Below are 13027 nucleotides of genomic sequence, written 5' to 3' on the forward strand. Positions count from 1 at the left end.
TATTTCTGGGGTTCACTATGTAGAAATTGACAGTAGTATCCCTAATCCTCATCACCTCCTGTCACTAGATTCTCTGAATAATCCTATCTGATTAAACCCAACTGAGCTAGTTTGATGTTGATTGTAGAGAATCAACAATCAATTGAAACAATTGTAAAGATGTTTGCAAAATTCAATTTTTCACCATCGTCCAGTGGTGGGTTCCCCCGGTTCGCACCAGTTCTATAGAACCGGTAGTAAAACTGGCGGGAGGCTCCGCCCATCAACCCCAACGTTATCAAAATACTTCTGCGCATGCACAGAAGAGCGGTGCGCGACCCCGTTGTGAACCGGTAGTAAAGGTAGGTAGAACCCACCCCTGCTGTCGTCGTCTCTAAATGTTTACTTCTACAAACCTAGAATAAGATTAATAAAAAGGAAGCATGATAAGGACCTGCCTTAAAACCGTGATGAGGAAGAGGAGAGGAACAAAACCAAAAATCAAAATCAGAAGGAAGAGGCATAGTGGTAGAAAGATATAGGGAATTTGGTTTCACTAGCTGCTACTTGAAAGAATTTCTGTATCCATCCTGGGAAGATTTTGTATTATTTCTGTTGTAAGCCGCCCAGAGTCCCTTGGGAGTTGGGCAGCATAGAAATATGATTAATTAAATTAAATTAAATTAAAGATTAGATTATTTTCCAAACTTTCTTTTTCTGCTGCATTTTTGCTACTCTTTTTTTTTTGTTTTCCATTTGGCTCAAATCTGAACTCACATCTCACGGCAGCATCTGAAGGCTACAGAATGAATTGCATTTCTTTTAGACTGCAAATGGGAATCCTTTCATTCTTTTTTTTTTTAAGCAGAAATCCTTTGCAAGTTTTTAAAAGTAGCTCTACCTTCCTCTCCACTGAGCTCATTCTGCACAGACAATTTACTTCGTCGAGAAAGATTTCCATATATTGTCCTCTAATCTTATATGCTAGCTTGGGCTCAGCCTCCTCATTCTTGTAAATGAACACACTGTGTTTGTTATTATTATTATGCAGTCAGGAAAAAAAAAAACCAAAAACCGAACTGAAATGGGAGAAATCCTTGCTTAAACATAGACGAAAGAGTTTTAAAACCTCCTTATTTTCAGCAAAGCTAATGCAGTGATGCTTTATAGTGAAAAGACTAGCCTTTTAAAAAAAAAAATTAAAAAAGGTGTACTACAGTACAGATACAAGCATAGCAAAATTAGCATCTTAAAAGAAGCCCATCTAAACCTAAAAGTTGCCAGAAAGTACAATTTGGGCTGTCAATTTCCCTGGCCATTGAGACAAACAAACAAACTGCCATTTTCTTATTTAGTCTGATATAAAATGTCCTACAGGTTTTGTTCCCCCACCACCACCAGTATAAATTAAGATTGAACTGTGCAAACGTACAAGGCATACTGTAATCCTTGATCTTCACCCAACAGATAAGAAAGTCAACTCTACGTTGTATTTTCACTCAGAATATTCAGACATCAAAGAGGTCTGACAGTTGAAACGAGCAGAATATATTTTTTTTTGTTTCTGTTTTTTGCCCCCTTGGTGTGTTTGGATAATTTCTAATAACACACAAGTAAATAAAAACTAAGAAGTCGTAACGCTCATAAATCTCAGCTCAAAATCTCAGTAGTTTTGCTGCATCCAATAATATGCCAACCGACTCGCTCAACTAATACCGCGTTTTCTTTCTCTAGTGAATTCTAAATAAACGCTACGCAAACGCACACCGTCCCTTGCTTCTATGGTTTCTTTTTCATATATACGAATACAGAAATATCTCATATATATGAATAAATAATATTGGGAGAAGCAGGTTTGTACAATTCGATCAGTCGTATTCCCCTTCCAGAAAGTATACAAGCTTGAAGCTACAGCAGAGAGCAGGTGGGTTGCCCAGTTCTGACCAAAAAGAGCTCCTAGCTCTTCATTGCCCATCTCTGCCAGAGATCCAGAGAAAGCTTGAAAAGAGGATGAAGAGGGTTAAATTGAGATATTTGCTTTTTGCCTTCCCACCAGTTTACTAGGATATCTCCTCTCCTTGCAGATTACATTACAGTAGAAGACTATGTAGGAGATGTAATTCGCTCCTCACAAAAGTCAAAGACTTCACCCTGGATTTGATCTTCTCACAGATCACGCCAGAGACACACGTAACGTGTGATCATCACATCCCGTGTCACCGATCGGAGCCTGGATCCTGAAGGTCTAAGCCACACCAACCTGTGCTTCAATTTCTCCTTCCACGCATTTGACCACAGAGAGATCTAATCTGTTCTTCTCCTTATTTCCCTCTTTCTTCCCCCTGGCAGGTGCTAATCTAAAGTAAGGTCGCATGCCCACTAGAATCATCATGGTCTACGTTGTTTAGAATGGCTGTTTGGTCTTCAGGAACCTGACGGTGACAGAGGTCATCCTTCAGGGCGGAGAGGCGGGCAAAGGGATCCTGGCGAGAGTGTCTCTTCTTCTTCCGTAGACAGACAGCTTCGTCAGGCCACAGTACCTGAGAGTTAGGATGTTGTTGAACCTGGGAGGCAGAACCATCTGGAGAAGAAAGCAAAGAGGAAGGAGTGGGTCAATCTCCGGTACCAGTATTACGAGAGGACATTTAAGTCTTTGAAGTTCTCTCTTTAAGCCAACAAAAAGCAAGCCGGCATCACCGTAACTCAACGCACGCGCACATACACACAACCTAAGGTATCATCAAGGTGCAGGTATGAGAAGCTTGAGCTGTAGGAACGTCAACCAGGAAGGCATGGAGGTGATCTCGGTGAAGGTGAAGATGATTTTCACACTCATACCAACATGGTGGGGAAAAAAGCAGCTCTAGCAATTGCAGCAAAATGGATAAGCCTTAAAGACATAATCAAGTAACAAAAAAAACAATAATTTAAAAGAGGAGGAACCAGGAAAAGTTATTGAGGAGCAGGGGGTCAAAGGGAGGATGGACTATGAGAAGTGTGCATGAGAGGGTGGTTTTAAAGATAGAACCCCCCTGGGAAATACTGGCTGTAGGGACTGAGGTTAGGAGAACTAGAAGCTAATTTTGGTCTAAGGCAGTTTTCTCCAGCCAACAATCACTGGACAATCGCTGGACATCAAATGCTACAGCCAGCATGGCCATTTTGCTAAGAAATCTGGGACCTGAGATCTACACATCTACAAGGCACCCAGGATGCAGAAGGGTAGCCAAAGGAATGAGGCAAAACTCAAGGAGATGTTTCAGTTCTGAAGAACCAAGCTAGAGGGTCACCCAACAATCTCTATTCTGGGTTGTGCCCAAAACCACGTAGCCACGTTCAGGCCTCATAGAGAGACAGAAGCAATTCCCATTACAAGTCATTGACTTCAATGAGCATTGTGCCAGGTGGGGAAGGGGGCAGCGGGAGAGGCAGGGGAGCGAATCTGGTGTTCCTCGCACTCACTGCTTTGTTTTTTGGATTTCGACTTTTTTGGCTTCTTAATCCGTTGGTATTTCAGAGCTTCGAGCCTCTCAGGTGCGGCCGCGTTCCGGGTTGGTGATGGACGTCTTCTAGAAAGACAAAGCAGAAAGCGCCATCAGTGGCCCCCTGCCCTATTCTCTCTCTCGAGGGAGGGTCTCTCTGATGGCAAAGAGGGCATTTCAACCTCCACCTGGTCTGCCACAGGGAAGGAAAAGATGGTGACAAGCATAGCAGGGTGGATACCAAATCCACCCTATCATGTTCTCAACTGGAGGTGAACGTAGCATCTTACCTCCTTGGTTATTATTATTGTTTCCTCCATACCACCAGCCCTGCATTCCAAGGCAACCCCATCCATTGTGGCCCTTCCTTTAGCTGGCAATCTTCATTGTCCTGTTCTTATCATCAGAACGATCGAACCAGGCAAAGGTTACAGAAAGGGCACTGGGCCTATCCGGTTCGTGGGAACGTGGGAGTCAACCTCTCCAAAATGGCTGAATTGTGGTTATAAAACACAAAAGGAATGAAAACAAAGCCCAATTAAGGCTGAGGGTCTGGGCCTGAACCATCTGCAGTGTTAAACAGAGGAAGAAGAAGAAGAAGAAGAAAAGGAAGAAGGGTTAAAGTAGCAATTTCTAGGCTGGTTTAAGGCACTTTTTTTGTTTTTGTTTTTGCTAGTTGCAAGAGTGAAAATCTTTCAGAAAAATCCACGTGGGGGTTGCAAGAGTTTTTTAGAAGTCTACCAAGAACAGATGCATTCACAATAACACAACTTTTAAAAGGGAGGAGAGGGGGAAGGTTCTGTTGAGAGGAGACCCTTAAGATTGCCAATATATATATATATATATATATATATATATATATATATATATATATATATATATATATATATATATATATATATATATATATATATATATATATATATGTTTTCTGAGGTTTTCGCGGGTGTTTGTATGTAGGTCTTTGGTTGTTCAGGTTTTCTCCCGCGTAAAATTGGAGGTGTCTTGGCAACGCTTCTTAGCACAGCCACGAACACGAAGCCAAACAACAGCAACACAGCTCACCAGCTCAAATCCCCCTGCTACTCAGACTAACCCGAGCACAACCAAGCCCACACCTAAACAGAACACACACCCATCCAATCAGAGCACAGCCAACCCCCCATCCAATCAGAGCACAGCCAAACCCCCAACCAATCAGAACACACCTCCGCCCAATCAGAACACAGCCAAGCTCCCACCCAATCAGTTCACACCCCCACTGGCAGTTAAAAGGAAGAAAGAGCTGCGATCACACACATTGCTCCTAGAAGCACGAAGCCGAGAACACCAGCCTGAAGATGACGAATGAGACTTCGTCGAAACGTTGCCAAGAAACCTCCAATTTTACGCGGAAGAAAACCCGAATAACCAAAGACCTACATACAAACACCCGCGAAAACCTCAGAATATATATATATATTTGCAGTGGTTAGCCATACTCATGTCATACATCACCATACACGGTTCAAAGAAAGCTCTAACCAAGTTGCCTTCAAAGATTAGGCTGCAAACAGCAGATCCTCCAGACAAGTATAGTTTACACAGTAAAGTGTGCCTACAAACAACTGCATTTTCACACTTCAACCCCATTTATGGGCAATCACAACTTAAGGCCCAGCTGATGGGTTTGCCATAGGCAACACACCACCGGATCAATAATGTCGCTACAGCACAAGTTATCTAGAAACTGCAGCACCAGCCCAGTCCATCTGCAGCCAGTTATCTTCTGTATTACAAACAAGATTTATTTGTTTGTTTGCTTATTTGGTTTCTCAACACACCCTATGAACAATCTATTATTGACACTCAGGCTGTAAGTCCTTGTTCTTCTGCCACAATATGGCTGCTATTTACCCGGCCCTTTAGGCCAGAGTTTGATGAGTTGAAAAATAGTGGAGAAGATTGGTCCAAAACCAAGAATCATCATCTCCATTTAAAAAAACCCATAATCCCTTGCGGGGTAGAGTCTGGGCAACTGAATGGAGCTAGCAGAGTATTTTAATGGCCAGATGCCCTTCCTGTCACCAGTGCGGAGTTTCGTTCAGCAGATATATTCTCAGTGTGTCCAGAAAGAGAAATATCAGCTTCTACCTAGGATCGAACTCACAGCCTCCTGATTGGCAATGTCACTACGTTAAATGTTTGCCAGCTGAGCTTCCATTCTGAGCAGTACAGTAGTTTGCCAGGAAACTTATCTGTTGTAGAGATAAGACTGGTCTTGTGAGACATTGGACTAATGCGCATGTCTACATTCTTTTTTTTCTAACTTCCTTTGTCCGTCTGTGTGATAAGACTGCCGGTAAGATGTCGTTAGCTAGTTTGTTTTATTTTTATAATAAAATGTTTCTTAGAATACATTTGGGTTTTCTTTCTTTGAGAGTATACACCATGGAAAACAAGATCCATTCACCTCTAATTAATTACAGTTTCCCCAGGGGGGGAACGAGGCTGATTCATGCTTTGACAGGCAAGAGCTCCACCTCTAGGCCACTGCACCACCCCGTTCAAAACCAAGAATGACACGAACAATTGTGGTTTGTGGTAATTCTTCCAAGATGAATTCTTTATTGTTTCACACCCACAGACAAAGTCTTGCCGGACTGAGGACTCTATTATTTGTATCTACAATATACTCTGGGAACTATTAGCTGTCTTCACCTTCTTTCTCTCACACTAATATCTGGACTGAGTTGCCTCTTACTCCTTTGAAATACACCCTATTCCTCTTGGGGATCCACCTCCTCACTTCATTCCATCACAAAGATGGAATAAATGTTCTTCCAATTACAATAGAACCACAGTTAGCCAAAGAAGAAATTGATCCAATGAATCTTCCCCAATATCCTTGCCTGGGTTTAGGAAAAGAGAGTAGATCTTATGTATAAAAGTGTGGAGGTAGTATAGCCAGGATTCTTAGAATTTAAATCTCTGAGATTTCCTGGAGGATAGTTGATGTCCCAAAATATCAGAGGAGAACATATGATTTTCCAGAGTCATGGTGACACAGTGGTTAGAATGCAGTACTGCAGCCAATTCTGCTGACTGCAGACTGCCAGCATTTTGGCAGTTTGAGTTTCACTGGCTCAAGGTTGACTCAGCCTTCCATCCTTCCGAGGACACTAAAATGAGGACCCAGATTGTTGGGAGCAAGAGGCTGACTCTGTAAACTACTGAGAGAGGGCTGTAAAGCACTGTGAAGCGGTATATAAATCTAAGTGATATAGCTTCCTTCCTTCCTTCCTTCCTTCCTTCCTTCCTTCCTTCCTTCCTTCCTTCCTCCTTTCCTTCCCTTCCCTTCCCTTCCCTTCCCTTCCCTTCCCTTCCCTTCCCTTCCCTTCCCAGTGGTTAGAAGGCAGTATTGCAGGCTAACTCTGCCCACAGCTAGGAGTTTGATCCTGACCAGCTCAAGGTTGACTCAGCCTTCCATCCTTCCGGGGTGGGTAAAATGAGGACCCAGATTGTTGGGGGGCAATATGCTGACTCTGTAAACCTCTTAGAGAGGGCCGTAAAGCACTGTGAAGTCGTATATAAGTCTAAGTGCTATTGCTATCTTCAAAAATGTAAGAATGAGAAGATAGGAGATTTCAGACCTGTTATTTTAATGTCTATATTGGGCAAGGTCCTTGATCAGATTATAAGCAGTAAGTGCAGTGGTACCTCAGTATTGATTCCAGGAGGTGTGATGAATACCAAAAAATATGAGTACCAAACAATTTTTTTTGTTTGGTTACAAGGAATAATGTAGTGAGTTGCAAGGCAGCCAACACTGGCAAGCTGTAGCTTCTGTGTTGAGTACCAAACGAACGATGAATCCCAATGCATTGAGTACCAAATTCAATAAGTTTCAAAGCAGTTGTATGCCAACGTACCACTCTACTGTGCTTGAATAGGCACGCTGCAATTAACAGGATATTTGTTCATTAATTGTCCAAACAAACCTTTTAATTGTCCAAATTAATTTTCTTTCCTCCTATTTTTTTTTTTTTTTGGTCTTTTAATGATCCTGTAATCCCTTACATTGGGGTGGAGTTGGGGCAACTGAATGGAGCTGAGTCTTTACTGGCCGGATGCCCTTCCTGTCACCAATGCAGAGTACATAGCAGATATATACTGCTATGAGAGAAATAACTGCCGCTACCTAGGATTCAACTCACAGCCTCCTGATTGTGAAGCAAGAGCTCCGCCTCTAGGCCACTGCTCAATTTTCTTTCCTCTTATGCCACTTACTAATTTAGTAGATCAGGGGAACGCCATTGATACACTATAACTTTTTTTTTAAAAAAAATGATAAAATATACGCTAAATAATACTACTATTAGATGGACTCATAGTTGGCTTAACCTTCATAGAACCTTCAAAAACTGGTCAGTTGTGGCTACAGATCAGCAGAGTTCTGAAACCTTGGCAACTTTAAGGCTTGTGGGCTTTAATTTCCCCAGCACGGCTGGCTGGGGAATTTCGGGAGTTGAAGTCCATAGGTCTTAAAATGGCCAAGATTGAACACCCTTGCCTTACAGACAAATATCAACTGAAATGCCAGAAGATTCTGCCCTGGGCCAGTAGTGGGATTCAGCCAGTTCAGGCCGGTTTGGGTGAACCGATAGTTAAATTGATGGCTGGCTCTGCCCCGCCCCTCTCCGCCCCTTTCAGGAGTCCCCACGTGCCCCATTTTGGCTCCCAGGTAACTGCAGGGAGGCCTCCTAGGCCCAAAATGGGGCGTGGAGGGTGTGGTGCCCTCCCCCAGTCTGTTTTCACTCCCATGAGGCTGCAGGGAGGCCTACTAGGCCCAAAATGAGGCATGCCGGGGGGGGTATTTTTGCTCCCAGGGGGGTGCAGGAGGCCGAGTGCTGCCTGTCACATCCCTTGGCCACACCCACCATGGCCACGCCCACCCAGCCGGTCATCAGGGCAGAGAACCAGTTGTTAAATTATTTGAATCCCACCACTGCCCTGAGCTCACTGTTGTCCAAAATTTTTATCAACGACTAGAACAAAGGAGGGAAGTTAGGAAGATTTTAAGAAGTTAGGAAATTCTTAAGAAATCGGCAAATGAGACAATGTGCCTCTGGATGAAAATAAGACGATTTGAAAAGATCCAGATAGGCTTGAGCAGCAGAGTGAAATGAAGAGGATAGAAGACAAGAAAAATTCTGCATTTAGGGTGGGGGGGGAACCCTGAGCTAATTAAACGTAATACTACATCAAGATCAACAAGAGAGACAGATTAATAACTGACATTTTCTAAGAGATGGTTTAGATAGCCAGCTATCAAGAGCGAGATGAGAGCAGAAGAGAGAGATTTAATTCAATTTTGTAGCCCTTCTGATTCTGCAAAGATGCCTGAAAAATTCAAAGATGTCTCCCTGTTCGTTGTGAAACGATCAATCAAATAATCAAGAAAATGGCCTTTGGCCAGAGGATGATAAAAGGAACCGAAAGCTCATGTATTACCTGCCCTCTCTTAACATTAGATAATAAAAGTCAGCCAAGCCACTAATTAAAAACGGTTTCCTAAGAAGGCTTCAAAAAGGTACTAGCTTTTTCATATATGAATGCCTCGTATTGTAGAGGAAAGAACAAGTGCTCGAAATAGAGGCAATTAAATAAGAGTGCCTATCAGATATCGCTTTTGCACAGGGCATCATGTCCAATCAAACAAAATCACAGCAAAACCTAACAACGTAAAGGCTAACTTCCAGTGGAATTATCAAATACTCAGTTTTGCAATACAGGTAAAGGTAAAGGTTCCCCTCACACATATGTGCTAGTCGTTCCCGACTCTAGGGGGCGGTGCTCATCTCCGTTTCAAAGCCGAAGAGCCAGCGCTGCCCGAAGACGTCTCCGTGGTCATGTGGCCAGCATGACTAAACACCAAACGCGCACGGAATGCTATTACCTTCCCACCAAAGGTGGTCCCTATTTTTCTACTTGCATTTTTTACCTGCTTTCGAACTGCTAGGTTGGCAGAAGCTGGGACAAGTAACGGGAGCTCATCCCATTACGCGGCACTAGGGATTCGAACCGCTGAACTACCGAGCTTTCGATCAACAAGCTCAGCGTCTTAGCCAATCAGCTACCGCGTCCTTTTGAGGTTTGCAATATGTTCGGTCTATTGCTCTATAGTTCCCAAACAAAATAAAATGATGGGACCGAATTTGCATCCAGTTTTGGTCACCTGATATATATAAAAAAAGATGTTGAGACTCTAGAAAGAGTGAAGAGAAGAGCAACAAAGATGATTAGGGGACTGGAGGGTGAAATATACGAAAAACAGTTGCAGGAATTAGGTATGTCTAGTTTAATGAAAAGAAGGACCAGGGGTGACATGATAGCAGTCTTCCAAGCTCTAAGGGGCTGCCACAAAGAAGAGGGAGTCAACCTATTCTCCAAATCATCTGAAAGCAGGACTAGAATCGATGGATGGAAACTAATCAAGGAAAAAACCAACCTAGCACTAAAGCGAAATTTCTTTACAATTAGAACAATTAATCACTGAAACGACTTGCCTCCAGAAGTTATGGATGCTCCAATACTGGAAGTTTTTAAGAAGAGATTGGATAACCATTTGTCTGAAGTGGTGTAGGGTTTCCTGCCCTTCCAATTCTGTTATTCTGTTAACTATATAATTTAAAAAATCTCAGAATAAAAACAGTGAATCTTCCATTTAACAGATCTCTCTGTGAGTGGACCTCGTATGCAATGAATGAACTCCCGTATTATGCATACATACAGCATATAAATCACATGAGTAAAATCCTATTTGGAGGAAAAAGAGACTTGGGTTTACAACAACTGTTTCCCTCATTAATACAGTTAATTGATTAATCTATGCCTTGGACAAGGGAATGCAAAGCTTTTTCCATCATTTCAATTTAGCACCATTGCTTCTCTGGAAAAAAAAAAGAAAGAAACTATATATCAGGATATTTATCCCGCAGATAAGTAAATTATTTTTTGCAGGACACTGACTTCCAAACAGATAAATCATTTTTTTACAAAGGGCAAGATTTTCTTACCCAATTCACAATAGGTTGGCTCTCGTGTTATAGCGACTATAAATTTTGTTTATAGTTGCCATCTGAAAGACATACCAAAGACATATACTATATATCTCCAAGAAAATTTCCTGAACAATGAAAATATAAAAGGACAGTGCTGCATCAGATCAAAACAGTAAAAGCAACACAAATAAAAACATTGTTGGAAATACATAGCCAACATAAATATTCGATAATTGTTTGCCATTCTCTTCCTTTTGCAATAGTTGCGGGTTTTCGGTGGCTACGTTGTGAATTTCTTTGGTATTGCTTCTCTTCTTCTGCTACTGATGTAATGTTAAAATCTTTCCTTATTTCCTAGATCAGGGGTGTCAAACTCAAGGCCAACGGACTTCATCCCAGCCCACTCCATCCCTCCGTGCGTGCATGGATGTACACAGGAGGTGGCGGGAAAGGCGGGGCATAGAGGCGAGAGGCCAGGCGAAGAGGCGAAGAGGCTGGGTGGGGCGAGGCCAACAAGCTGCAGCTGTTGTCAGGCAGACTGAAGCATAGCAGTAAGTCTCTTCCCCTGGCCTCTTCACTTGGCCTCACCCCGCGGTGGCACTGGCAGCAGCCTTGAGGAGGAAGTAAGCGGATGCCCCCTCGGGGAAGTGGAGTGAGCTATGGGATCCCGATGCTCGAGGGATGGACCGTCCCGAGTCAGCCACGCCCAGTGAGCAGTGTCAAGCTGGCCATGCCCACCCAGTCGGCCATGGCCACCCCCAAGGTCAACCACAGTCCTGATGCGGCCCTCAATGAAATCTAGTTTGACACCCCTGTCCTAGATGCTTCCTACTAAGTTCTTGTTTGGAACCCTTTCACTATGCTTGAGTAACACGTCTGAAGACAATACTGTTTCTCCCGATAATAAGGAACGACAAAGGAAAGTAGGCCAATCGTAAAACGCATTTGCATTTGCATCGTGAATATTTGTCTTCTCCCTTGTTAGAATCACAACACTTCAATTACACCCAGGTCTTGGTGTGTTCTAACCTCACTCGTTCTGTCTTTGAACCTCAAGTTTTCCTGGGAGGAAACAAAGGAGTCACAATGTTTAAACACTCTCAAAAATCCACTGAAATTAAACAAGTTTTTAAGAGAAGGGGAGAAAAAAGGGGAAGCTGCATTACCACAATGCAATTAAACATAAGGCTGGTCATGTAAGAAATGTCTTTCTGGGGGAAATTAAAAAAATTAAACACTTTGTAGAACAGAATTTCTGTTTCCAACATCTTCTATCAAATGCTATTGAAAAATCCCAAGAGAACTTGGAGGTGACAGTAATGTCTGTGGGTCCCTAGCAGTGGAGGATTTCAAAAAATTTTTTTCCTACAATCCAGAATCATCCAGAGTTGGGATTACATTCATGGTTTTTCACCCTTGGCTAAACTGGCTGGGCTTTTAGAGATTATATTTGGAAACATCTGGTATAGGGCAGCGATGGCAAACCTTTTCGGCACCGAGTGCCCAAACCAGAACATGTGTGCATGTGCACGCACTGGAAACCTGAAAACCAGCTAGCCAGTGCACACATGCCTGTTTTTTGGGCATTTTGGGGGGCAGTTTTGGGGCTAGTTTTAGGCTGTTTTTCAGGCCATTTTTTGACGCTCCAGTGCCTGTGAAGACCAGCTGGCCAGCGCGCATGCCGACAGAGAGGGCTCTGTGTGCCACCTCTGGCACGCAAGCCATAGGTTCACCATCACAGGTATAGAGTCTCCTGTTTATGCAGGGGGGTTGGGCTAGAAGACCTCCAAGGTCCCTTCCAACTGTTATTCCATTCAAGCTATTTTCTGCTGTGTATCCGTCATCCCGTTTCTGTGCCTCTTCGCCAGCAAAGCTTGGGCACAGCTTGGGACAAAAAAAAAAAAAAACAACAGCCAGAAAAGAAAGCATGACTAACTTCTTCTTCTTCTTCTTTCTGGCACAACGGCCTTGAACCATGCTGAAATAAAAAATTCGGCTCATTTGCAAAGGAGGTAACTACTATATCAACCCAAACACTGAACCAAATCTAGCAACTGCATTCCCAATCAGACTAAGCTTGGTTAGATCCAGGGGTGGGTTCTAAATTTTTTTACTACCGGTTCTGTGGGCGTGGCTTATTTTGTGGGCGTGGCTTGATGGTCATGTGACAATTCTTTAGGATTTAGCAGAGGTACTGGTCTACCAGGCTTTTAACTGCTTGCAGAGCTGTACCGGTCTACTCATTTGTTCTTGGAGCGTTCTGGTCTACCCATTTGTTTTTGGAGGCACTGGTCTACCCATTTGTTTTTGGAGGCACCGGTCTACCCATTTGTTTTTGGAGGCACCGGTCTACCACCACACTGCCTTTTAACATGGATCAGCTGTAGGGCGGCCCTTTGAAGCCCCGCGGCAAGAGTTTAAACAGTTTTTTTCCTTCTAGCCAATCAGCTGGGACTCGGGAGGCAGCAATAGATTGGGGGTGGGGCCAAATAAAAGGTAAGAATAACGCGGGGGGGGCAGGGG

At 43.2% G+C, this 13027-nt stretch overlaps 1 protein-coding gene across 3 annotated transcripts in view; it reads right to left on the reverse strand.

Annotated features, from left to right (window-relative positions):
• Positions 1-704: 704 nt before the first annotated feature.
• The window catches only part of IGSF9B (immunoglobulin superfamily member 9B), a 121159-nt gene continuing 108836 nt past the window's right edge, over positions 705-13027 (reverse strand). For all 3 annotated transcript variants that reach the window (XR_015729340.1, XM_087875668.1, XM_087875667.1), the window contains 2 exons: positions 3442-3548; positions 705-2560 (listed from right to left, as the gene is read on the reverse strand). Coding sequence is in view for 2 of the 3 variants with exons in the window: in XM_087875668.1 (XP_087731794.1) it covers positions 2337-2560; positions 3442-3548 (331 nt within the window). In the remaining variant the exon portion in view is untranslated. The remainder of the gene's footprint in view (positions 2561-3441; positions 3549-13027) is intronic.

Source organism: Pantherophis guttatus, chromosome 9 (genome assembly GCF_059756535.1).
Source record: "Pantherophis guttatus breed Tessera chromosome 9, ASM5975653v1, whole genome shotgun sequence".
Taxonomy (NCBI): Eukaryota; Metazoa; Chordata; class Lepidosauria; order Squamata; family Colubridae; genus Pantherophis; species Pantherophis guttatus.